At 52.9% G+C, this 27,364-nt stretch overlaps 1 protein-coding gene across 12 annotated transcripts in view; it reads left to right on the top strand.

Annotated features, from left to right (window-relative positions):
* The window catches only part of Auts2 (activator of transcription and developmental regulator AUTS2), an 836,783-nt gene that overhangs the window by 618,815 nt on the left and 190,604 nt on the right, over positions 1-27,364 (top strand). For all 12 annotated transcript variants that reach the window (XM_070035587.1, XM_070035588.1, XM_070035589.1 and 9 more), the window contains one exon: positions 11,763-11,792. In XM_070035587.1, coding sequence (XP_069891688.1) covers positions 11,763-11,792 — 30 coding nt within the window. The remainder of the gene's footprint in view (positions 1-11,762; positions 11,793-27,364) is intronic.

The raw sequence follows: 27,364 nt of genomic DNA on the forward strand, positions 1-27,364 counted from the left end.
GTGGGGAGAAACTGAAGCTGGAATTTGTACAACCTCTTTTCAGTCCCCTTGATTTTAATCAGAAATACACAATTATTCTTTTCCTCCAAATAGAGAAACTCAATCCCCATTTTAAATTCAATTATTGTAATTGCAGCATTCAGAAAAAAATAGCACATTCATTTTCTAATAAGAGATGGTGGATACCAAATTACTGCATATCGTATGTCAAAACAGGAAACTTGAGACTGGCAGACTAGTGGGTGTTTTTATCTTGGAAATGTGTATTTTCTTACAGACAATTTCTAGTAATCTTACCCATCCTTGTTTATGATGCAGAAAGCTGGGTTCTTAAGTGATCCTGAAAGACTTTTGTTGGGTAGGATGGTGTTGGAAATCCTAGTTATGAACACAATGGTGTCTGCAGAGGGAACACAAACATGGATGCCTGGGAGGGGAGGCATCAGAGCGGAGGGCGGAGGCGCAGTGGGAAACACAAATGTGGACTCCCTGGGAGGGAAAGGGAGGTGTCAGGGTGGAGGGCGCCGTGGGGAACACAAATGCCCTGGGAGGGAAAGAGAGGCGGTGTAGAGAGCGCAGTGGTAGCTCAGGATGTCTTTGTGTCTTCTCTATAAATCATTGTGCCTCAAGACACATTTGTTTTAGCTAAACTGTTTGTTATTATGCATTTTCTTACAAAAAAGAAAAGCTGGTTGGGGAAGAGTGGATAGAGTGGCCACTTGGTGCCAGCACGGTGAAAGGTCACTCCACATCACCTTTCCATTTCCCCATCATCTCAACTATCTCCATGTTCCCCTTTCCTCTCCAATTCCAATCGCTTTAGTTGGCTTGAAGTAACTCAAATGTGAAAAGATGTCAGGATTTTGCGTTTCCTAGTTTTCTTAAGAGAAGGACCTTCCAGCCTGATTTGCGAAGTGTGTGGTGGTGTTTTCTTAGCATTGATTTTCACCCCGAAGTAATTTCCTTTTCTGTCTGGTTCTTTATTTCCACAGATACCTTGTGTCTATTCTGTTGACCTCTGTGTATTTTTCTTTTCCAGGACAGTGTTTGAAATCAGAGCCTTGAACTCCATTGGCTTGTTGGTTCATGGCTGGCATTTTACCATTTGAACCATGCCTCCAGCCTAACTTCTTTCTAGTTATTTTGGAGATGAAGTTTTATGGACTAGTCTCAAACCATGATCCTTTAGATCGACAAGCTAGGATTGCAAGTGTGAGCCACCAGTTCCCAGCTAACCACTGTATTTCATTGACCTCGCCAATTAGACACTTTACACGACATCTTCCCTCGGGGGTTCTGTTAATGTCACTTCCTAATTTATTCCTCTACATGTATTTACCACATGTTCACTCGGGACCATGTGCAAGCTAGAGCAGGATGTTAGCCAACTCTGAGACATACTCAGAGAAGCCGCACCACAGCACTGGCGGTGCAGGAAGCCAACAATGGAAGTGTGGCCAAGACAGGTTCACATGGGTAGCCAGACACATCCTCGTATCCCAGAGGGCACAGCAGTCTGTGTCTCACAGCACCACATGTTAGCTGTGGTCTTTCACCCTTGGCGCAATGACTGCTGGGAAAGTCCCCTGTTCTTTACTCTGATGGTGGCTTCCGTCAGATCAGGTCTTTAGTCCACCCGGTGTATGAACAGCGTCTGTGGGACTGCACAGTCCCTCCTGATTCTGCTTGTCAGGGCCTCTGGGCAGCATTCTGCATGTACCAGTGTATTGCTGGTGCTTCCCCTCCCACCCCAATGAGCTTGTTTGAATTGGAGCGAGCATTTGAAAAACGTCAAAGCCTTACGAGTTCACCACCCACATTGTGTATCTGTGCCTTTTACTCTAGTTACCAGCCACTGCTTGGAGATTTAAGTCCAGGGATATTCACTTAAAAAGTAAAAATAATTGTGCCCGGGCTTCGTGCAGGCCCACCATACTGCCTTGCTGGAAGGGTTCTCATGGTGCTAGTTTCTGCTTGTTTTTCTTTGTCTTGGTGGTTGCTTTGCTTTTCTGAAGCCTTAACATCATCTTCAAAAACCTCCCAAGCAGAAAACTTTACAAAAATATTATGCAATATTTTCCTTGTGGCAATAAAATGGCACTAATTCAATCCACCATTTCAGTAATTATTAAGTAGTTATTCATTTCTGTGTGTGATGTAACGTATCTTTCATGGAAAAGTTAGTGTTTCTTCCTGGCTGTGAATGAGTTTACATGCACTTAAATCTAACAACAAAAAATGCCAAAAAATGTGTTATTCCCATTTATGGCTTAAAAGAGCATGGATCCAGGACACAAAGTCCCCACCCCCAAACCTACGGGGCTGGGATTTGAACCCATTCCGCCCAGAGTTAGTAAGCACTTCCTGTGATTCAGGTACGCGCTGGGCATGCTCTGGCTCCAGGCCCTGCCTGCAGGTGGGTGGCACGTTGTCCTGGTTACCTACAAGGACTCGCAGGGATGGAACCAGCTCAAGAACCTTGCAGAGTATGCTGAGCCTATTGCAGGATTCATGTCTGGCATGGGCATAAATACCAGACTGTATTAAAATAATAATAACTAAATGCAGAGAGGGCTGGGGGCATAGCTCCAGTGGAAGACAGCCTGCCTAGCAGCCCCACACCACCACAAAGGTCTTCCAGCCAGGTCTGGAGTTCCGTGGGCAGCCTGGGAAGTGGGGGCCTGGAAGGAGGGGTATGATGGGTGTAGACACGGTACATCTTTTGGGGGTGCTTGGGCCCTCCTGGGTGGACCTGGGGACTGTATGCCGCAGTCTAAGGGGAGCAGGATGCAGTTTTGTGAGATCAGAGAGAATCAGGTGTGCGGAGGGAGGGTGAGCAGCCCGAGGTGAGCGAGACCTTGTGCAGAGGGAGGCGTGCACCATGCTTCCTGACCCCAGGTGCGTGCTGGTGGCGCACTGCCATACACCTGGTGCTCAGGGGGTTCAGGACCTGGGCTCATGCTCCCCATTACCTACAATAGCTGCCCTGAGTCTCCCTCCTCCACAGAAGCACGGCAGAGGGTCAAAGAGATGAAGAGGCCTCCCAGGCTGTAGGCAGAAGATGCAGGACTCGACCCTGGGCCATGTGGCACTGTGGGTACAGCTGAAGGACAAAAATGCAGAGTTGTCAGAGAGCCTATGGCCCACGCTTCCTTGTCTACCTGCGTGGCTTGGGCCTGCTGAGTCTGCAGCTCCCCTCCCCTCGCCGCTCCAGCCTGGACCTTGGCCGCCAGGCCTCTCATTTGCAGTTTCTCTTACGGAGCACATTCCCTCAACGAGGCCCACGGCTCTGCTTTAAGGACAGACAAATAGCCTGCCCTCACCTGTCAAGCTGATCCTTGTATTTTACCCCGGCCATTATGAACGCAATCTTTCTGTCGCACATTTGCATACCTCCTTTCTTGAAAAGTAATGACAGCAATTTCTTTCCCTCCGCTCCTTTTCTGAGTGTCTCATTTAACGGCACCTGGGAAAGCGACAGGCCCAGCGATGAGAAGTGAAAGAGAGCAGTTGATTAAATCATCATCAAGCCGGGCCTCCGAAAGTCAATTCTGCTTGCCGTCTGCGATGATATTCTTTTATCTTAAAGTAATGAGCTATGGCACTTCTGCAGCGGGTAATGCGATAAGTTCTATTAGCATGTTCCATTTGCCTCACAAGCAAGGGCAAGTCATTTTAGCTCGTTCATATCACTGCAATCAGAGCAATTGGCTTCCCAGGCAGGGAGGAACGGGGCGAGGCTCAGGGCGGCCGACACGGATCACAACACCGCGGGAAAAAAATAGACTCTCGTATTATTTTAACCCATCACGTACTCTTTCCTTTTTCCGTCCTCCACAGGGGTGGGCTGTGGGAGCTCACTCAGGACTCCAAAGGAAAAAACCCAAACGTCAGTTGTGACACTGGGGGTTCGGCCCCCGTGCACAGCACAGCACACACAGGGGAGTCCTCGGAGCCCGCCCAGCCCCCCTGGAGAAGAATGTGGATTCCTAATAAACTGCTTCAAAGTCGTTTGTAATCGGTCCCTGGGCAGGTCAGGATTAATACTATTGATGACTGGGGATCGGTAAATCAATCAGAGAGGCAAAGGACCTGCTGCCCGGGGCCTCAGAGAGATAGATCGCCCACGATCGCCCAGCCTGACATGCTCAGCTTTCTTTACCTTTGAACAAGAAAACACGGTTTCCTGAGTCCAGCCACCAGCAAGGCTTTGGGCTCTGACTTTTAAGTCAATTTCATCTCTGGGGTTCATGTATGTTTAGGCTTGGCAAAATGTCACCTTCTTTCTTGCAAATGAAGTGTGTGGTAGCTAACTTGGTCCTTGGTGAAGTCCTGTGGGGTGAGCTCTCTAGAGATTTGTGACATATTCCCTGTCCCCTCCTGCCCTAGAGCCCAGCACCATTTAACCATGCAGTGGAAACCCCAGTATTCAGGTTGATTTTGAAAGGGGGCATGGAGTGCGCACAGGAGTTCATGTGAGCTGGGCACTTCGGGTGTGGACGACTGGCCTATGCGTGCAGTGCATCTGCGCTCCGCATGAATGTGGTCTGGAAGGGCCAGCGTGGTGGGCACTTGGTTGCAGAGTAAAAATGGGGGGGGGGAGTGTCTGGAGGCGGCCCAGGGGCGTCCTCAGCCCTCAGATCACTGGGCGTATTGCGTTATTTGAGCTCAGGCCCTTTTAAATGTATAGGAATTGCCCCGGTCAGGACTGGTAGGGAATAACGAAGAATTCCAGATAATTCCAGGCAATGCTCGCAGGGCAGCCAGAGATGGGAAGGTTCCCAGTATGACCTGCAGGGCTGTCTGGAGCTGGGCAGCCATGTTCAAGGCTCTGCTTCCCGGGTAGATACTGTGTTCTCACCCTGGAGGAGCCAGGGCCATCCGTAAAAACACCTGAAACTGTCTTCAGTGTTCAAATATTCTTTTCATCTCCGGGGTCCCACAGTAGCTTTAAATTCCACTTAGAAAGCCACATCACCAGCGTGAAGTGGGGTTCAGTGGGCAGCAAGAACGGCAGCCCGCCAGGCAGGCCCGGCATTACAACACGGGAAGATGGCGGCAGCTCTCGGCTAGCCACCGGGCCGCTCCCCCACTCCTTTAAATAAGGAAATAAATGCCACGTTTCCTGCAAGTGGCTTCTTCTGAAATTGCTTTTAGGGGAGGGATGGCTTTATGGCCTCAGATAAGCCGCCAGCCCCAAAGGGGCGTCCATTTGTTTTCTGAGTGGCGAAGTTAAATTGCACTTGATGTTAGACGCCGGCGTTTACACGTCGGGTCCCCCTCGTTTTCCTCTCATTTCCTCTCGGCACAAAGAAGAATAAAATAACTTTGTTGGGCAGTGGTGTTCAGCCATGACATCTTTGGTGGCGATGATGAATGGGTTGGAGAGGCGAAATAACTGTTCTAGCAAGCTCCATTGAGCAGAATAGAGAGCCGTGTCCTCCTCAATGTCGCCGCGCGTGATATGCCCAGTGGTCGCTGCCCCTGCGCACGCACGCGTCCCAGCTCAGGGAGACCCTCAGGGCGTAGGCCGCTGTCTCCCCCGCCACCGTTCTCAGCAAGAGAACAGGTGCAGCAGATCCTGATGCATTTTCCTCCAGACCAAGTCTTAAAAACACACGCACTGAGATTTTTCACAGGAAATGAGGAAGGCTTCCTCTTGAGGGAGTACAATACAGTCGTAATCACATCTTGGGGATACTTCAATGGGAGACATTTTCTGCTGGGCCCCCTCCTTGTAGCTCTACTAATAATTCCAGCCCTGTGGGTGTGCTCCGTCCATGAGTGGTCCAATCAGCCCCTCTCGTCGGTCTCTGTGGCTCCCTGCCTTTTAAAGCATGCTTTATTCAAGCTATAGAGTATCAGAACAATTCTCAAGAAGAATGAGGTTGTTGAACTTCACTGTGTCATTGAGCCCCAACGAGGTCCTGGGGCAGCGAGTCAGACACCAGAGAGACACAGCCCAGGGCCTCACAAGTCCTTTTTGGCTCAGGAGGAGGAAGATCTCCTCAAGCTGAGGAGGAGACCCGATGGCCTGGCTGGCCCACACGAGGGTGCCGAGCGGGGCCAGCCGGGAACTGTGAGCTAGTGTGGTTGTTCAAAGTAAATACTGTGATCCTGGGAAAGAAAGCCATAGCATAGATTTGGGTTTTCCACAGATTTAATCCAATATACCATTTAATCCAATACAATACCATCCATATACACCTTGTTTTCTTTTCAAATGGCTGCCACCAAGTCACCCAATGCCAAGAGGCTGAGACTACAAGTGTGAGCCACCATCCTTGGTTCTCATTATTATAGTTTACAAAAGTGCCACTCCCTAAAGTACTGGGAATTGAAAAGAAGCAAAGCAAGCCTGGGGCATTGGTCACAGAGCACTGTGGTGGCCCTGTGCGGAGGGAGAGGCTGGAAGGAGAATGTAGCATGTCTCCTGGGCCTGGGGAGCTGGGGACGTCTGCTCTGCTTGTAACCTGTATTAGAGGAAGTAGCTGTGGGGCCCGGAATACAGCCATCGGACTCTTTGGGGGTAAAGGGGGGGTTCAAACTCGGGGCTGAATGTTTCCTGGCCAGGCACCCTACCCTTTGAACCACACTCCCATCCAGCCTCTTGGAAAAATAAAGCCCTGAGCTAAAGCAGTGGGTGTGGAGAGAACAGATATGTAGGGAATGACAAGGGGTGACAAGTCTTGTCCATATGCCTGAATGAAGCCTTCGGGGACACTTTCCCAGGAGGCTGTGGGAGGCACAGGCCTGTCTGAGCATAGGTGGCGTCCGGTGTGGCTGGCTTGATTGAGGAGGGCAAGGAGACACTGGCGGGAGAACTCACCGTCCGTGCACAAGCTGCTCTGTGACCCTCCAGGTTGTTTCTATGTGTAACTCATTTGACTCTAACCTTAGTATTTGCAACTGCTACTATTCTAGCTAGACTGTGGATCCGAGAGTTTAAGTGACTTTCCTGCTGTCACAGCATAGAGAGGGTATAGTCTCAGCATGTAAGCATGGGCAGAACCATGGGGTGATGAGGGTTCCCCTGGACCTCAGCATATAGAGACATTACAACGGGGGGCAGAGGCATCAGAGACTGAGCAGCCGAGCGGGAGTGGCAAGGGGGGGGGGAAGAGGAAGGAAGGAAGGCCACCAGGAATCCAGGGAGGTACAAGCCCATGGTGTGTGTGTAGGAAATCCCTCAGGACATCCATAGAGAGCCATGGGAACACACAGCAAGACCACGGGGCGGGGTGGGAAGTGGTAAGACAAGGCGGCCATCTTGTAAAGACATGCTCCAGGCCAAGTAGCCTCAGCACGTCATATGAAGATGAGAGCTGGCTAACTAATTATTAGGAATTAGGGTTTTTTTTTCCTCTTACAATGCTTGTATGAAGGATGAGGAGAGTTGTATGTGGCTCAACAGAAAAGACTAGAAAAGTCATAGAAATATCTTAGCAGCATATACCCAAGATTTTTTTTTAATGTATCAAATAAGTACTTCATTGGTTTCTTTCAGTAGAACTGGGGTTTGCACTCAGGGCCTGTAATCTACATGAAGCTACATTCCTTTTGAGCTGGGGTCTTGCTTTCCACCCAGGAGTCCTGCTGGACTTTGATCCGTTTATTTCCATCTTCGTGTGGTAGCTGGAGTCACGCCGCTCAGCCTCTTCAATGTAGATGGAGGCGTGCAAGCATTGCTGTCCAGACACAGGATTGTGATCCTCCCAAATCCCAGCCTCTCACAGGCTTAGAGTGACAGACTCAGGCCCCTGCATCTAGCTATTGGTTGCAAAGGGGCCTCATGGACCCTTCCACCTGGGCTAGCCTCGAACCATGATCTCCCATCCCAGCTTCCAGAGTAACTAGGATGACAAGCATAAGTATGCATGTTTAGGAGGGGGGAGTTGTGGTGCAGGTTGGTTGCTGGTTTGAAGAGGTGAAGGGGCGGAACTTGACTGGGAAAGATTCTTATGGGACATCCCTTCCAGATTCTGCATGCAAGGGCTGCAGCTCGGATTGCAAGCATTCTGCCCTGCCCTTTGCGTTCAGTGGCTTGAAGACTTGAGTGGGCACGGGTCCTTGGGTGGACACATTCACAGTCCTTTTATATTCCTCACTTTGTAGCCTAGAGGGAAATAGCTACAGCTTCTCTCAGGGAATTCAGAAATGTGCCACGGACATCTCTGTCCTTTAATTGGGGGTTGGTGTGCCACCTGTTACCACACGAGCCAAATCCGGACCCTGGGTAAGAATGCCTGCAGCAGCCAAGGTCAGGGGGAACCCCAGTTCTGTGTTGGGCATTTTACTTCCTAGCCTCCTGCAAAACATCACCTGAGCCAGGAGGTGGCTGCTGGTGAACTTCCACAGTGATGGGGCTGTGTGGGGGCTGGGCAGCCACATCTTTTTTGACTGTCAGTGACTGAGGATCATTGGGCAAAGCCCCACACATCTCACATCTCAGAGCAGTGGCATGCAACCCCACAGCATATGAAAGGCAGGAATTCTCCCCACCCGACTCCGCAACACAGACTTCCTTATCATAACGCAGCCGGTGAAGCCCCACAGCCAAGCAGAGACCCCCTGAGGGCCAGGGGCCTCCGTCAGCTTGTCAACAGACCCTTTATGGTGCAATAGACCCCTTGTCTGTGTCAGACTTCTTTTTTTTTTTTTAATGCAGTGTGCTTGGAGCCAGGCTGGGCAAATGCAGCCCTGTTTGCCGAGTGCATTTATTGCCTTTGCATAATTTATGAGCTGGAAGGGCTGACCACCATCCGTCTCTGCCAGGGGCTGGCACTCCAGGCTCCAGAGAGCAGAGCTGTAAATTGGATGGCGCGCTCCTGCAGAGCTCACGGCGGAGTCCTGGGGTCAGTGTGGGAATTTAATACCAGACAGGGAAGCGTTTGCCGAGTGCACCATGCGGCCCCGGGCAGCCAGGCTGCGTTGGCACGCTCCAGCGCGGCCTGGGCAGAGCCGTCACTCACCCGCGTGTGGCGTGGGCCCACGCGGCTGTAATGGGCTTGGCACCCGTGCTGCTTCCATAATGGGCACCAGTAGGCCTCAGCCCTGCGCCATATGCTTAGCTCTGGAGACAAGGTGCTTCTGGGTATAGCAGTAATTACTTGATGCAGAATTAAGTGGACCTTGAAATTAGAACTGGACTGCTGGAAAGCAGGGAGCTTAACACTTTGATGGAAAGCTCCATGCTCCGAGGACGGGGTGGGGGGCCTGTCCTTCCCCCCCCCACCCGCCCGCCCGCCACCACACTCAGCCGCATCCTGGGGCCTTCAGCTGTCACCGTGACGATCCGAGCGGGGGAGAGGAGCGGGCCGAGCTTGCGCCGCGCTGGGCGCCAGCAGAACTCGCAGTCCCTTCTGTTGTTCCAAGCCCTCAGCGTCTGCAGCGCCTGCTCTCTCCTCTCCCTTGACTTACGCCATCCGCGACTTTACACCATATGCGATGCCATCCATGACTTACGCCATCAATGATTTACACCATACATGACAGGCACCGTCCATGACTTCTACCCTACGTGACTGATGTCATTGACACGCACTTGTCAGGCGGGGGGGACAGAGACCAGCTGAGCTCTGTGGGAAATGGTGGTCCTGGCCTGGCCAAATCACTGCCATTCGATGTCTGACAACCCTGTGGCACCGAGACACACTGGTACAGGCCTCCTTGCACCACTTGCAGTCGCAAGGGACCTTCTAGAATGCTCTTGGCAAAGAATGGGGTGTGGACAGAGTATTCTCTTACCTCTTTTCAAAAAATGTGAGTTGTGCTTCTCATTTTTCATTTTGATTAAGAAGCTATGTATTTTTCTTTGTCATTCCTTGTAATGTGTGTGTGTGTGTTGCCTTTCTGATGTATTTCATATTATTTTTTCCTGGTACCTAATAATGACTGATACACATCACTGTGCTGTTGACACATGATAAGAAATATGGCGTGGCGTGGCACGGTGTGGGGGTGGGTAGAGGCCAAGCCCCATGATCGGTCTTACACTAGCAGAGTCACTTGCCTGGTGCTTTGTTGCCTTCCATTGAAAGCACTCCAGCAGTAGCTTAAACCGTTTGATGACATATTGTTTTCTGAACAGAAAGGTCCAGAAGCAGGCTGTTCTAGATGGTTCCCTGGCTTGATCTTCCTCTAGTTTCACCTCCCAATGGGTGGTTAGGCTTTGCCACGTTTTGCACCACGGCTGTAGGGGATCCAGACATCACATTCTCATCCCTTCCCATCCTTTTCTCCTTTCCTTGAGCTTTTTTATTTATTCTGGAACTTTCAGCAGACTTCAAATCTCAATGGCTGAAAAATAGGTCTTATGACCATGCTAAGCTTCAAGGAAACCCGGGAAAGAGAATATTTACCTTTTTCAGCCTCCAGTTCTTGGAAGGTAGAGATGAGGGAAAAGCAGTTGTTCATGGCTGTGGGTCTCCATCCAGCAGAGAGAGCCTGAGGAAGATCCACTCCCCATTTCTGCTCCTAGCTGCATCAGCTCGCATGTCCAGGTGGCCACACTAAAATCTTGGCATGGAGCAGACTCCGCGCCGTCTCCCCTCCCGCGCCCCGTGTGAGCGAGTCCTGTTGGTTCTCTCGTCAGAACAGCTCTGCCATCTGTTTCCCTCCCTCACCAGGCACCATCCTGGTACAGACAGCATTGAGGCTGCCAACACGCTCTCCCCATCACCGTCCCCTGCTTGGTGTGGTCTCCACCACCCACGCGGGTCCTCTTCCGACTGCTCAGCTCTGCGCATGTCCCCCGTGCTCCCTGGCTGGAGCCTGAGCTGTGTAGGGCCCTGGTCCTGTCAGTCCTCTGTGTGGTGCCGTGCCTTCTCCAGGGGCCTGCGGTTATCCAAGCATCCCGCGCTCTGATTGCCAGCAGTGCTGGATCAACAGGGCCCTCCGCTTTTTTATTTCTTTATTTAGTTAGTATTTGAAACAGGATGTTGGCCAGAGCTACCCAGGCTGGCCTTGAACTCTCAATCCTCCTGCCTCAGCCTCCTGAGTGCTGTGATTACAGGTGGGCACCACCACAGCCAGCCACAACGCACTCTGGATTTCTAACAAGAAGCTGTGCTCTGTCCCTCTGGGTTTCTAGCTGTCAACCCAGCACTTTGGGTTCATTATCACCCTGGCTTTGTGTCTCCCCTACCCAGGTCCACAGAGGGAATTTGGGATCCGTTAGCCAAGGTGTGACTCTGCTTGGCTACACTGCCATTGATTAGCCGACCTTTTACCCCTGGCATGTTTTCTGTAGGGAGTGTCTCCATTCTCAGGCGTCACAGGTGTGGCCCTGCCTGCCAGGGTCCCCACAGACGCATGTGACACCCAGAAGCTGTGGTGTCCCTAGAGACAGCCACAGTGGCTCCCTGGGGGATGGGCTTTGCTCTGGATCCCATGAAAGGGCCGTGTCCCCATGGTGGGGGTGGCTCTCCGTGGCCCCATGGCGGGGTGGTGTCCCCCTGGCAAGGATGGCTCCTGCACGCACACACTGCCAGGCAGTGGCGGAGCTCCCGGGGTGATAGAGCTCCTTGTGCCCCGCGATGGCAGAAGCCACGGGGCGCAGGGTCAGGGAATCAGCAGGACCACCACCTGCTTCCAGATGGTATTTCCCTTCCATGGTGCCTGTCGGCCCCAGGACAGAACACATTCTGTCCAGCTCCAGGGAGCACCATCCTCCTTTGTCATGCCTTTTGGGGGGACAGGAGGGGTCTCCAAGTCAAAGCACGAGCCCTGGCCTAACATCTCTTCTCTCATCTTCATTTCAGTGTGACAGTGACAGCGACCAGGAAGAGAAGGTAAGACATGCCCCTCTGTACACGACATCTGCACACTGCACACCACACACCCCACACAGCACACCACACACTGTGGTCCTGCCAGCCTCCAAGGGGTGCAGGGCGGGCGGCCGCTGTGCTCAGAGACGCCTCCTACAGTGTGACATCCAGTCTTTCAAACAAGTCCCTTAGCACTGTCTGCACCCTATGAGGTCTGCTCTGTAGAAAGTGACTCCCACGCCCCAAGAGGTTGTGAAGACGGGCACGTGAAACACGCTAGGGTGTACCTATCAACCCACCTGTTCTACAATATTCTGTCTGCACAGGCCTTACTGGGTGATGTGTCTGATGTGGAGGGGTGGGTCGGGGATGGGGGGCTATCCTTCCAGCAGGTGCACCCCGAGTCTCAAGGCTGGCGCCCACCTCTGCACCCTGTGCCACGATGACAAAAGGAGCCGTCCGGAGATCAGTGCAAACCTGGTAAAGTGAAGCCAAAGGCTGTGTCCACTATTTCTGCCTCGCCATCCGATCTGCCAACCGGAGCCCATGTTTTCTCTATTTTGAAGAGTTAGTTACCCAATGTCGTGCTTTCACTATGGCTTGGTATGGCTCACAGGCTGGTCCTCCCCTCACCCACCTCTGGGTCTGGCCTGGACCCCCGGCCCTGGTGCAGTGTGGGTTTGGCCTTTAGTGAGTTTGAACACCCAGCCCCGATCGCCCTTCCTCCTCCACGGCCAGCTCCCAAAGAGATCTAAAGCCGCGCGCTCTGCCCCGCCGCTCATTCGCATTCAGCATATGTAGCCTGTTAGAAAATGCGAGACATCGTCATTTGAGCAGGTCAAGCATATTCAGATGAAGACAAATGGTGCTTATTTGATTTTCTTAAAATCTGGAAATGAAAAAAGTGCTCTCGGGAGAAATCATGTTCTGCCTGACTTGGATGACAGACCCGTGCGCGTCCCCAGATAAGAGCGGGCCTCGCCTGCAGCTTTTCCTCTCTGAAGGACGGCGGGGACTGTCAGCCGCTGACATGTGCGTTAACCGTGTCATTTTAAACAGAGTGACCTGTGTGAGGGCGCGGCGCTGTGACGCGGTAATGGGCTGTTGGGTGACAGGGAAAGTACACACTGGAGCAGGGCTGCCGATTACTCTTTTGTTTAACTGACAAGTAGGCCCTTCCTGCCTCCGGCCCCAGCCAGCCTGGCTCCTTCCAGTGGGACTCCTGGGGTGCCAGCAGCTGGTAGTGTGGGTGCTGAGACAAGCCTGGGGGGCTGTGAGGGTTCAGAGTTCATGGTGTGGTCACCACCGCACATGCTGATCCCCATGGCGCCTGTCCCCTGGCATTGCTGGGGCCTCGGGCCGGTGCCGGGAGGGACTGCAGGCATTGCTGATGTCCCTCTGTACCTGGGTTCTCTTTTTTTTTTTTTTTTTTGGTTGGTCATGGGTCTTGAACTCTGGGCTTGGGTACTGTCCCTGAGCTCTTCAGCTCAAGGCTAGCGCTCTACTACTTGGGCCGCAGCGCCACTTCCGGTTTTCTGGTGGTTTATTGGAGATAAGAGTCCATGGACTTTCCTGCCTTGGATTGCTTTGGGCTGGTTTTGGGCCGGCTTTGAACTGCAATCCTCAGATCTCAGCCTCCTGAGGAGCCAGGATTACAGGCGTGAGCCGCCAGCGCCCAGCCTGGGCTCTCTCTTCTCTCCTGCCCTGCTCTCACTTTCCTAGATGGAGAAAGAGCATGTCCGTCCCACGTGAGAGAAGGTGGCAGTGCCTCACCTACTATTAAGCCGCCTGTGGATGTCAGACGGCCCAGGGGTGCTTCCTGTGTACTGAGTACTCCCCAGCGACCGCTTCCTAGATTTCCAACAGAAAGCAGAGGCTGGGGAAATGACGCGGGTCAGTAATGGAGAGTCCTTGGAAGGAGGTCCAAGCACACAGTGACAATAAGACTCTGGGGCCAGAGCATGTCTCCATGCAGGTACATCTCCCGAGGCCTCCCCGCAGGAGCAGGTGGCCTCTGTCGCTGCCGCAGGGCCTGCTGCACACAGTTGTCGCGGAGCCTGTCAGCCTTCTGCTGTTGGGACCCAGATTGTCCAGTCTTTACCACCTCTGAGCAAGCCCGGCCGTCCAGGCTCTGCTCCTGTCAACCTGCCCCATGGCTCTGCCTCTCCCCGCCCCAAAGCTCACCACAGCCGCCTTGCTGTGCTGCTTGGAGGATTCGCATCCAAATCTGAATTGCTAATGGTAAGCCAGATGCCACTCAGGTCCACGTCCCACCAGGATGGCTGCTGGAGGCAAACAGGAGACTCGCCAGGCCCGTGGGGATTCCTCCATGGAGACCTGTCAATTCACACCCCATGGGGATCCCAGAAGCGCCAGGCTAAAATTAGGGCACTGCAGCTCAGGCAGCTGACTGAATTAAGATAAACTCTACTTTCCTCTGATACGGAGCTGTAATTTATAAAATGATACCCTTACTAATTAATGTGGAAGTGACTGGGAAAGGCTGAAAACATGGAGCCCTCCCTCAGCGCAGGATACAGCCCATGCCGGTGAAGTCAGCCTGCTCCTCCTCCTCCTCTCCCTCCTCCCCTTCTACCCTCCTCCTTCCCCTCCTCCCCTCCTCCTCTCCCTCCTCCCCTCCTCCTCTCCCTCCTCCCCTCCTCCTCTACCTCCTCCCCTCCTCCCCTCCTCCCCTCCTCCTCTACCTCCTCCCCTCCTCCTCTTCCCTCTGTTCCTTCTCCTCTTCTTCCACCTCCACCATGCTAGCAAAAAGCCAAAAGTGGAGGTGTGGCTCAAGTGGTAGAGCTCTAGCCTTGAACGAAAAAGCCCAGTGAAGGTATGAGGCTGAGTTCAAGCCCCAGTACTTGCACACTCCAACAATTCTCTCTGCACCCACCCACTTTCTTTTTGTAGAAGGCTCCCTGCTCTCAGGCTCCCAGCCTCGGAGTCATCAACCCAGGCTGTGTCTCTAACTCCATCCCTGCTTTGTGGCCTTGGTTTCTCTCATCTGAGAAATGTGGCTGACACAGATCCCCCTGCTTGGTGGCCACTGGGCGGGGACCCTTGGGTCAGCGCCTGGCCGGTGGGAAGGGCTCCGCCGCCACCACCTTACTCTCGCTCCTGATACACGCACGTGCGCACGTGTGTGCCCTGCAGCAAAGGAAAGAAGCTCCCGGAGAGCAGAAGCCTGGCATCCTCTCTGGAACCCGAGGCTCAGCCTCCTTCCCCAGCCTCCTTCTGCCTGTAGGCTGAGTCGAACCACGTAGAAACTTTGAAGGATTCCCAAAATGACAGCACTTATGAGAACATGGGGCTCCCCTATGGGTGTGAGCAGAGGGAGGGGGACAGTGGGGGCAAGGGCGCGGGGGGGGGCACAGGCCAGCGCCATCGGGGGGAGGGCTCCCCAGCCTTTGGCAGTACCATTCACTGAGGCTCAGAAAGAAAGATCTGAGTCAGGACTTCTGGGCAGGGCTCAAATCATTGCCTTTTTTTTGTTGTTTTAATGGTTTTAAGAGCTACCACTTTGCCACAAATGTCAGAGAGAAATGTTTTCTTTCTCCATGTTGGCTCTCTTGAAACTTTTGCTGCTTCGCAGAAGGGTGTGGTAACTGTAGCCATGTTCTGCCTACACAGTGACCACACGCATGTACATCTGTAGATAGCTGTACGATTGCATCCGAATGCCTGATTCATCTGAGATTCTACTGATGGCCTCTGTCCACTCTCCCTTCCCCGGCCCACACCCTTCAGGTGCAATCTCATATTTAATTCATAATAAAAGGTGTTCACTTGTGTGAGAGAGGGCAGATTCTAAGAAAACCCGCAGAGGCTAATATTCCCAACGCCTCACAAACCGCACACCTAACTTGGCTCAGGAAAGACCCAGAAACTGCTGAGATGTCAGATGGAAGCCGGGGCCTGTGACTGGAAGAGAACCTGCCTCCACTGGCCGAGATTCACCCGCGGTGAAGTTTGTGCGGCCTCAGCAACATTCCAGAAGCTGTTGCTGCTGGAACCACTGTCCTTGGTTTGGAAGGCCTGTCCGGGTCAGGAGACGGTGTTGGGGTGCTGTCCTCATTTGCCACCCAGGAAAGGAAGCATCTCCACCCTTCCAAAGTTCACAGCAACAACACAAACCACTGTCACCCATGACAGGAATACAGATTTTAGGTTCGGGAGTGTGAAGAAATGTATTTCCTTTCCCCAGAACCCTTCCGCGCACGGGTGAACCAAGTCCAGAGGCCTGGCCTTGGAACCCAGGGATACCTCCGCAGCCCAGGGCCTCTCCCTGACTCCCCCCCCCCACCCCCCACCCCCGCCAAGCACACGGGCTTCTATGTTTCTCAGTTTGTTAGTCATCATACATTCTGCAGCCATTTATCAGTGCGTTCCCTTTGGGGGCACTTTGGACAGTTCTTGGCTTTGAGTTTCCATGATGCCTTCCCCTTCCCTCCACTTCCCCTTTCCAAACCTTGTCTGGGGCAAAATCACGTTGCTGCTACTCCAGCTGCCGTCTGTCTGCATGGCATCACGACTTCCCGAAATTCCCATCGCTGGCATCCTGGAGTTGTTTCCCCTGGAAATTATTATTATTATTTTTTGTGCTGACTCTGGGGATTGAACTCAGGGCTGGGGTGCTGTCCCTGAACTTTTTGTTCCAGGCTTGAGCCACAACTCAACTTCTGGCTGGCTTCAAACTGCAGTCCTCAGGTCTCAGCCTCCTGAGTAGCTGGGATTACAGGGGTGAGCCACAAGCCCCCGGCTCACTTTTTGTATTGTCACAGCTGGGAAGGTGGAACTGGCCTCATGTCACAGAGCATCCCTACCCTGCTGAAGAGCCAGCCATAAGCCTGTATGGCAGGTCCGTGACTGAGCAACCATCATGGCTTGTCAGTGACCTGCTGAGAACACACATGTTGAAGCCAGCGGAATGACGGACTAGAACTACTGACATGCTTATAGGACTTTCCATTGTTTTTTTTGACTCCCTCACTGCTTAGCCTAAAAACATAGATGCTACTAGTTTCTTGAAAATGAGATTAAGATCAATCTGAACAACTGATCATAAGAAGAAACTTTGAGACGCACATCCCCTGACTCAAAACTCTCTTGCTCGTGCCACTGTGAGCCATGCGTAAGCTTCCCTGGGTTTGGGTGAGTCACTGTGGTGGTCAGCTTTCCATCCCCGGGACAGAGCACCCAAGAAAGGCAACTGGAGGCCCTTGGTCTGTGTACACCATGGCCTGCGATACCTGTGGTCTGGGTGCACCATGGCCTGAGACACCTGTGGTCTGTGTGTACTGTGGCCTGAGACACCCATGGTCTGTATACACTATGGCCTACAATGCCTGTGGTCTGGGTGCACCATGGCCTGTGTACCATGGCCTGAGACGCCTGTGGTCTGGGTGTACTGTGGCCTGTGCACTGTGGCCGCTGAGGCCTGTGGCCTGTGTGCATTGTGACCTCTGTGGCCTGTGTGCACCTATGGCCTCCACACCCAATGACCTTGTGACCTACTTCCTCTAGCTCGGCCACGCCCTCATGACCTACTTCTGCTAGGCCCCACCCCATCATCTACTTTTTTCCAATTAGGCCCAGTCCCATGCCTGCTTCCTTCCCTAGCCATACCCCATGCCTACTTCCTCTCTCTAGGGCCATGACCCCTTGACGTGCTTCCTCCAGCTTGGCCTACTGGAGTTCCCACCAGTTTCCCACAGTGCCAGCCTTCCATGCATGGGTATGGAAGTAGTAGCGCCCCACCCCCAGGCACATGGACGGTGGCCTCTGCCCCGGCGCCTCCCCAGGCAGGCATCGGCTCTGCGTCATCACCCTTGGCCCATGCACACAGCCACACTCCAGCAGCAGTTGCCCGGTGAACATGGAGTGAACCCTGCTCAGGCATTGAGGCTTCTGAGTGCCAGTTTGCATTTGAATCTGGGAGACAACCATGAAAGGAGAGAAGAGCTGTCTGCAGGGTAGCGTCTGCCCACTGGCCACATTGCTTAAGGAGGGCTGTGGGTCTGCCAGCCAGGACAGAGTGAGAGCCATCTACATGTGGCCGTCTTGTCACTGTGTTGAGACTGTTCATGCACGGAGCCAGCGTGTCCCTGCCAGCAGCACCCTATGCTACGGACATCCTATCTGGAGGTCACCCAGCTCCCACATGGGAGAAGGCGGGGTTTCCGGGCATCTGGTTCATGCCGTTGTAAGCTACATCTAAGAGGAAGAGCTTGGGTCTCACCCTGCTCCTGAGCTGCACCCCGGGCAGTCTTGGCCATGGCTGTCGTTTTTCCACTCGTGAACCCTCTTAGCCGTCCCCAGCAGTGGCCCTCACCCCCGCAGGGGGGGTCTCTGTGACCCCACGGCCACAGGACCTTTCATTCCTTGGCAGCCCATGCTCCCTGGGGCGCGCCTGCAGCCCAAATGGCCGCACATCCCCGCGGCTGCCACGTCTGTGCAGATTATGTATCTGCCACGGCGGGGGAGCGCGGTGTTTATCAGCTGAGCTGATCACGGCGCAGCGCTGTCAGCCGATGATTGGCCCTGTCCTTTGTCATCTGCGTCACTCAGTGCCGTGCTGGGGAAGGGAACCCATCACCCCCTTCTTTCTGTTTTTTTCCTTGTACCCATTTCGTGTAGAAAATTTGTATTTACTTTGGGAGTGTAATTTGTTCCTCATGGATAACGTGACCCTGAGTCGAGCTGGATCATGGGTTAGTTGAAGTGATATTTTCCGCTAATGGTAGTCGTACATCATCGCTGTCAGCTTGGGTTAGGAGGCAAGCACATTACAGCTCCATTTTACCTCTGCAGGCATCTGGGATTATTTGCCATAACCGAGTATGACATGGCCGCACTACAGAGTGCATTAAAATTTCACTGCTGCTCAGGCAAGTTCCTTCTCCAGCGCGTGCCCAGGCAGGTGGTCCAAGGGGACCCCAGCCTGCTGGCCTCACGCCCCCCGGTGGGCGTGGCCTCAGCCGAGCAGCTCACCTCATGCCCCAGAAAGGGAGCCAGGGCAAGACTTTGTGGGGCCAGCCTGCAGGTGTGTGTGTGTGTGTGTGTGTGTGTGTGTGTGTGTGTGTGTGTGTGTGTGTGTGTGTGTGTGTGTGTGTGTGTGTGTGTGTGTGTGTGTGTGTGTGTGTGGACTCCTCAGACTGACAGGTGGCAGGCTGCCTGTGCAGAGACTAGAGCTGGCCCTCTGCTCCCTCCTGTGCTCCATCCACAGTATAGGTGGGCAGATGACTAAGGGCCATGCTTGACCCAGGGCAAGCATGAGTCACTGCCAAGCATTGGCCCATTGTTTGGTGATGTCTGCCTATAAGCAGACTCTTAAGAAGGAAGCGAGGGCTTTGGTGTAGCAGAGCCTCACCAATATAGCTGGTGGGCCATCTTACACGGCATCCCCATGGTGTGTTGCCCCTCTTTGTTTTACTTACCAGAAAACTGAGGCTCACTGAGGGTCTGTACCGTGCATCAGGATGGTGGCAGGAATGGCTTTCTGATTTCCAAGCTGTGGGTCGCAGGATTGCATGTTGCCTAAGAGGAGCACATTGCTCACATGGAGCTTGTGTTCATTGTACACAGGGGTCTCGTTAACCCACCCTGCAGCCATCATAGGTAGGTGCTGATACTGTGCAGTTTGCATACAGAGGAGGAAACTGAGGCACAGAGGCATCCTGCCACAGCCTCTCCCAGTTAGTGGCAGCTCAAAGTGGAAGCCCACGTTGTCTGGCTTCAGAGGCTGGGCCTCAGCCACGAGGCCCCCTGAGCCAAATCCCGAGGATGTGAGCGCTAATAGGAACAGACAAGGGAGAATAGGGATAAAAGGAAATGTTCAAAGATGTTTCAGTAGTAACTCAACATCCAACAAAATATTGCTCAGAAAAGATGCGCTGTGATGAGCGTTAATTAAGTAGTAAGCCCCCTTTGCAGCCGTGCGTTGCTGGCATGCAAACGCTTCTTCTAAGGCATTTGTTTTGATGGGTTAAGACTAAGCAGTCAATCGGGCAAAGTGCTTTGTTGTTTTACATTGCTTAACCTCCTCTGTCACTCTTATTGGAAAAGAATTCAAGGTAAGCTTGGGGGAATCACATTCTCTCTTTAAAAGGGCAATTTGGCTACTCAGGAGGCTGAGATCTGAAGGTCCAAGTTTGAAGCCAGCCCTGGTAGACAAGTCTGAGACTCTTCAGTTAACCAGCGAAAAGCAGGAAGTGGAGCTATGACTCAAGTGGTAAAACACCAACCTTGAGAAAGAAAGCTAAGGGTTTCAAGCCCTAGTATAGGCACAAAAATAGAAAACAAGGTCATCTCCTAATGGTAAGTGGGGTGGGGTCTGAGCCCTTGGGATGACAGATACTGTAGAATGATCCCAGAGTCTGTATTGGCAGATTCTGATTTCCAAACCCCAAGCCCAGGCAGGGGCCATCTCCAGCTAGTCTCTTGCTCACACTCCAGCCACCCTGTCTCCGCTCTCTGCTCAACATCAAGTCACTGTCCCCATTGGAGCCGCACCTGCTGTCATGTTCCTCATTGATTAAGGTGGGCTCATGTTAGCACGCTAAGATTCGGGCTCCCTTCCACAGCTTCCCAAGCACGTCCATCCATCAATCTCCCCAGCCACTCCACCGAGAGCCATGGGACTGGCCGGAGACCCTCCTCCCACTTTAGATCCAGTCACCCAAGCAGTAAAGGATTAGACCAGAACGATCCAGGCATTGAGCAGCAATTATCCCCTCCCTCCTATGGTCTGTGTGGAATGCAACAGGCCTTCACAATGCATCCCCCCCCCCAGGGACAGACAGACTGGTGACATGTGGGCTATTTCCTTCCAGTAAGCCGAGTCCCTCTCCTCTTCCCACCCTATTCAGGGCCAATAGGCCTACTTAGAAGAGTAGATATTGAGACTCAGTGAATCCATCAAACCACTGACCAAGCAGTTGGCCACAAGAAGGGGACTTGCAGACCTTCTGTAGCCAGTGTCACACTCGAACTTTCCAAAGAGTCTTCATGAATCATTAGATCACTTCAAGACATTTCAGGTCTTTACTAAGTTTGGTTTTTTGGAAGGGACTGAAGTCAGAGCCTCATACTTATAGGCAAGCACTGTGCTGTGTGTCACACTCCCAAACCCTGAACTCATGCCTTAACAGCTTGTGGTGTTTATGCTAGCAGAGTTCTTTTTTTCCTTTGCTGCTGATCCTGGGACTTGAACTCAGAGCCTGGGTACTGTCCTTGATCTTTTTGGCTCAAGGCTAGCACTCTACCATTTGAGTCACAGCTCTACTTCTGGTTTTGGTAGTTAATTGAGATAAGAGTCTCACAGACTTTCTTGCCACTTCTGGCCTTGAACTGTGATCCTCATATCTCAGCTTCCTAAGTAGCTAGGATGATAGGCGTGAGCCACGGGCAGGCACTTTAAAAAATTTTTTTTCTTTTTTTTTTCTTGAATAGAAATTAAACTCAAACTAACATATAAAAAAGTACATGGGCTTTTGAAAGTTGAGTCCATTTTAAAATAGCAGCCATCAGAAAGGGGTGAGAGACACAACCGGACCTCAGAAAGGTGAAGCAGGGGCCACATGTGCCCCTGCCCCCTACTCCTTGCCTGCCCACTTTATAGTCTTCACCATGTCAGAGACTCGGTTCCTCATCTTGGTGGAATTCTGACCTGTCCACAGCCTCCGTCCTCACCACAGCAGTTACCAAGACCCAAAGTGAGGATTCTGAACAGCAGGGAGGGGCAGCAGGTGCCCAGCTCCCCACCGAGCACATGCTAGGCGCCGTGATCCATGCTTTTAATCCTTGTGTCTGCATGGAGGCCTGAGAACGGGAAGACCATCTAGGCCAGGCAGAGCAATGACATCCTGAGACTCTGCCTTCCTCAGGGGGAGCCTGGAGGTGCTGATGTGCCGGAGGCCTGGTGAGGACAGGAAGCCTACAAGCTGGCTGAGGAGACCCAATCCTAAAAACCACCAGTGTTGCCAGATGCTTTGTGGTCCTGCTTCTCAGGACACTGAGATCACAGTTCAAAATCAGTCTGGGCAGGAAATTCCATGAGACTCTTTTTTTTGGTCAGTCGTGGGGCCTGAACTCTGGGCCTGGCGCTGTCCCTCAGCTCTTCAGCTCAAGGCTAGTGCCCTACCATGTGAGCCACAGCACCACTTCTGGGTTTTTTCTGCTTATGTGGTGCTGAGGAATCAAACTCATGGCCTCATGCATGCCAGGCAAGCACTCTTACCACTGAGCCACCTTCCCAGCCCCTCCATGAGACTCTTATCTCCAATTAACCACCAAAATTGCTGCAGTGGTACTATGCCTCAAGAGGTGGAATGTTAGATTTGAGCAAGAAAGCTCAGTGATAGCACCCAGAGCTTGAGTTTAAGCCACAGGACCAACACCAAAAAAATAAAAATAACCAGTGGAAAATGAATGCTCAAGTATGGCTCAGCCATATTGCACTAGTCTAGCAAGCTCACAGCCCTGAGTTTGAGTCCCAATACTTCCCAAGAAAAAGAAGAAAGAGAAACTACCTTGGCCATTAAAAGTGACCACAGACTATGAAATATGAATACATATTTACAGTTATATTTCATAGCTGCTTAAATATTCATGGGGTATCTTAAGTGCTATCCACAGATGCTTTTATAACTCATTTGGTTCTCTCTTGCTTAAGTTATTAAAGCCATAGAAGGGCATAGGTTTTTACAGATTTAGAGTTGAACAGAATCCATTAATATTTTAAGAATAGTGTATGATGCGTTGCTCTCCAATTATAAGACAGCCACCTTGAGAGACGCAGAAGTCTCTCAGGTCGCAGGGAGGCCAATTAGCTAATTACTTACCTGGGTACACAGCGAAACCCACTCTTCCAAAGGGACGACAGGCCTCTCAGTTGCAGTCCTCTCCAAGTACCTGGTTGCTGCCCGACGCAGCTCTCCTTCAAGTAGGCGGGCAGCCTCACTGAGATGATTTTCCCCAGTGCTGGCTTTTCTCTCTGCAAACCTTGCCCCTCTCTGAGTGCCAAGCTGTGCATTGTCCAAGGAGCAGAGGGTGGTGGTAGCAAGGATGGGGCAGTCCTTCAGAGAGACATGGTCTGCAGAAGAGATCACTGTCAGCCGTCTTCATATGGGTGTCTGCAGGTAACAGCCGTACCAGGGAGGGGAGCTGGAACCAAGTTGGTGCTCACCAAGACTCTTGGAATGGGTCGTTGCTAGGTACAAGGATGGTGCCACTAATGGGCAACGGGGAATGATCCACAGAAAGCAAAGAGCTGCGAAAGGTTTGGCATGTGGAGAGATGCGGAGAGCTTCTGTTCTCAGAGCCAGGCTCGTGCAAGGTCTGGGGACAGGCTTGGAGGACAGGACAGGTGGGGGGGATGGGGGGACGGCACAACAGATGTCCGGCCCGCTGTAACAGCTCCACGGGCTGCAGGGTGAGAGTTTAGATGCGTTTAGATGCGGAGGCCGCCCTGTGGGTGGAACCTGTATCCAATCGTGGAAGAGACTTGGTGGCCTGCAGGACAGGCTGGGATTGGCTGGGATTGTAGTGGGCACCTTCAGTCAGATGTCCAGCAAGCAAGCTACTGGAAAGGTCTAGGTGAGAGGAGATAGATCCCAGTCAATCAAAGTAACGCCAAAGAAAGTTTAAGCTTGTAGGCATTTCTGAGGTGAACTGGCAAGGGACTGGGGTTTTGGTAAGGGCACTGAGGGTTCTACCATCACACGCCCAGGTGGGAAGGGTGGGCACTGAGGCTGGCAGAGGACACAGGGTACAGGAGGACCCCAACCCCAGGGAACCAAAAACCCACCTGACCACCAGAAACGGGCACACAGTGGGTGTGCATGGGACCCCGGCCAGAATTCTGGGGTGCGACATTTTTTCTATATAGCTCCCAGGAGACCTAGGTGATTGCAGTCCTAAGAACAGTAGGTGTTTTCATTTCACTCTACTCTTAATCGTGGTGTAGATGTTATTTTTATGCTGAATTTATAAACGTTATACTGTTTATAAACGTATCATTTGTTCATGCGGCGGTCTGAGCAGTATGGGCTTTTACACCCTGAGTGTGGGAACACAGAGCGTTCTGCGGCCCGGCTGCTAGCCACATCTTAGAATCTGGATATTAACCACCTCAAATGGCGTGCCCACAATAATCACTCAGAAAACATTAGACTTTAGTCCCTGCTACACTACATACCCTACTCCCTCCCCCCCCCAAAAAAGAAAAAAAGCCACCTACTGAGCACTATCTGATGAGTCCACGGAAGCCATGTGGCCACACACACCCCCAAGCAGGCCTCTGGGACACAGGTCCCAAGGCAAATGAAGCTCAGAGCGGCCCAGCAGGGCCAGGTGAGCAGTGTGAGCACTGTGGAGAAAAGGGCCGGTGTTTTCTGTCTGTGACGTTGTCTGGCACCCCTGTGCACTGTGTGGTCACACTGGTGAGTGGCTGCCGCCCCCCAGGCTCTGGCCCTGCGGTGTCATCCACTGATGAGAACAGGATTTTGCTGTGCACTCAAGACCCGGATGTGCACAACGGCTGGTATGACCCTGAACAAAACCTTGCAAGCATAGGAACTTACCAGAGCTCCCACCTCCTGGGGTGTGGGCTGCCTTGGGCCCTCGTAGAAGGCTCTAGATCACTAGCCTGCTACTGAGTCCCCATCAGCTGGAGCCAGGCTTGCTGATCCTCGCCTCTCCCACCCCCCTCGGCCGCCTCAGACTCGTGCACACCCTCATGTGGCTTGTGATGGTTTACGTCCTTTGTGGAGGTTGAGCTTGGAGCACTCACTGCTGGGGCTGGTACTGTGTGGCCCACATTCCTGGGCATCACTGCAGTGGTAAATGCCAGTATCGGGTCAGCTCCAGGCTGCACAGGTTACACATCCCTAGCGTCCATATTTAAAAATCTGAAAAGAAAAATCCCAAACTCAAAACACTTCTGGTCTGAAGACTTCAGATAGATGGCGACTCAGCCAGCAGTGAGCCCACTGGGGCAGGTGGGCAGCAGGAAAGGCCTCCGGGAGTGGCTTTAGCAAGCGTGGGCTCCACAGGGCCCCGTGGAACTCGGCCACTGAGCCACTCAAGACTGCTCCTATCCTCCTGTGGGAGTCAGGGTGCTGGGAAGGAGCTGGGGAGACTTGCTCTCCTGGCTGGTGGGGAAGGCCGCCTGGCCCCGTGGCCTGTGGATGTGGTAGGGCGGGAGGACCTGCCGTGGGGTGGGGTGGGGTGGGATGGGGTGGCAAGAGCACTCTGTGGCCGGGTTGAATCCAGGAGACACACACGTGGCTCTGAGCTCCTGGCTGCAGGTGGCAACACTTGCTCACTCCCTAACGAGGACAGGTGGTTTTCTCCCTGCTAGTCACAGTCCTTCAGGACATTCTCAGTCCTCATGTGGAGCCACGCTCATGGCCGGTGGAGGCCAGGGGCACACACAGAGCTCTGCCACTTCTCCCTCCAGGAAGAGGAGCCTGGGGCGGCAGAAAACTAAGCCTACCAGCCTCCAGCTCCCATACCAGACTGTCAGCAGTAACACAGCCTGGCCTCTGGCTCTGTCCCTCCATCACCACCTCTCCTCTCCCACCTGTGGGCTTGGGGGTGCCCAGGCACTGGGATCTGCAGGAGTGGTCCCCAGTCCCTGGGAACTCTCTTCAGCGGCCAAGTGGTATGTTCTCCACAGTTTGCATGCCGGGTACCTGGAAGGTCTTCTGGCTTGGGATGGCTCCCCAGTATTCCAGTCATGGTTCTGCGGCCCATACTGTCCACCACTGTGCTCTTGTCCTGAACCACCACCCTATGACAGGGGTGCATGCATCAGGTGCAAGAAGCAACGATTTGTGAGGAAGGCATTGCTTTGCAGAAGACAGAGTAAGAATGAAGAACATGGGTAAAGAGGCAGCCAGGACAGAGCAAGGGTACTCTGGGCTGTGATGGGGTCCAGGGGTTTGGAAGGAGGGGAAGATGCCGGAAGTTGGCACTGTGGGTGAGCAGCTCTGGTTCATGGTAAGAACCCACTGTGGAAGGCATGTGGAGCCCTGGCAGGGGCCAGCTCCTCATGGGCAGCCTGCAGCTCAAGCCCAGCAAGAGCAGGGGCAGGGGTGATCTAGAAACTGCAGTCACCTCAGGAGGAGGAGGCTGGAGGCTGGTCACCCCGGTGCCCCAGGCAAAAGTGCAAGGCCCTATATAAAAAATAAACAAAAATCCTGGCACCGGTGACTCACCCCGTAATCCAGCTACTTGGGAGGCTGAGATCACAGGATCATAGTTCAAAGCCAGCCCAGACAGGAAATTCCATGAGACTCTCCTTCTAAAATAACTCGGGAAAAGCCAGGCTGGAGGTATGGCTCAGGTAGTAGAGCACCATACCAGCAAGTTGAGTGAGAGGACCAGGTCCAGAGTTCAAGCCATGAGACCAGCATCGGTTTTAAATAAATAAAAGAGCCATCCAAGGCATCCCAGAGCAAGCAGGAACAGTCTGTGGAAGAGGCGTGTTCACCTCGCTGCTACCAGGAGTGGGAACCCAGCTTTATGGAGACGGGAAATGGCCATCACTGGCTCATTTCCATTTTGCAAAGCAAGTATACGTCTTAGGCTTGGCGCTGTGAGGGCTCGGCCAGGGCCCCCGCCGCATCTCTACTACTGCTGCGAGTGTGCACACCAGACTGGACCAGCTCCAAGAGCGGGGTCAGAACTCAGACAGGAAAGGGGAGGATCGAGGATGAACGGCCAAGGAGAAGCCACGGCTTTACCCAAAGGGGACCACAGCATCCGGTGGGTCCCCAAAACCCCCTTCCTTTGCCCTCCAGTCAAACAACCACAAGCAGCGTGGCATGGTTGTATAGACACTGTGTCCACAGAGCCTCGGGGACCTGGTCCCCAGCAACGCCCGGGGCTCGCGCTTCCTGCCTGGAATCCTTCATGGGGAGGGAAGGGCGGCTGGAAATCATATAAGGAGATCAAAAAGTAAGTCAAGCAAGTGACACCTTTAAACAGGCAAAGCGGGGCCGGCTGGCCCCCCAGGGCCGGGAGAGCCAGGCAGCGCTGTAATTAACCCGGAGGCCCGCTGGATGTGTGTGCTGCTACACGGAGACTGCTAAAAGGAGAATTCTTGCGGAAAGAGGCTCAGGTTCAAATGGCATTTGAGTATTTGAGTGAGCCCTGGCCGGGTATATGACTTCTGAGTTATAGCTATAATCAACAAAACATGGCCACTCTTCCACGCAGGCTTCACTGATGACTTTCCGAGTGCTGTTACTGAAAAGGAAAGGGGGGGATTGCAGGCAGAAATGGCTGGGGAGAGGGGAGGGGAGACGGGGCGGCGGCGGCTGGAGTCACATCCAGCACTCGGTTTCCTACTCCGGGGTGGGGAAGTTGGTGGATGTTGGGGAAGTTGGGGAAGTTGGCTTTCTCCCACATGCTCCGACGTGGAACAAGTGGTCTTCTGTTGTGTGACCAAGTTCTCCAAAATTACCAGTATCAAGTGCCTTAGTTTTCGTTCTTTTTATTAGAGACAGAGAGAGAGAGAGGTGCTTTGTGTGACCATCCAGTACCAGGGCATTGAGGTACCAGAGCCAGCATCACCTCACCTCTAT

This window comes from Dipodomys merriami, unplaced genomic scaffold (genome assembly GCF_024711535.1).
Source record: "Dipodomys merriami isolate MVZ:Mamm:240054 unplaced genomic scaffold, mDipMer1.0.p SCAF_26, whole genome shotgun sequence".
Classification (NCBI taxonomy): domain Eukaryota; kingdom Metazoa; phylum Chordata; class Mammalia; order Rodentia; family Heteromyidae; genus Dipodomys; species Dipodomys merriami.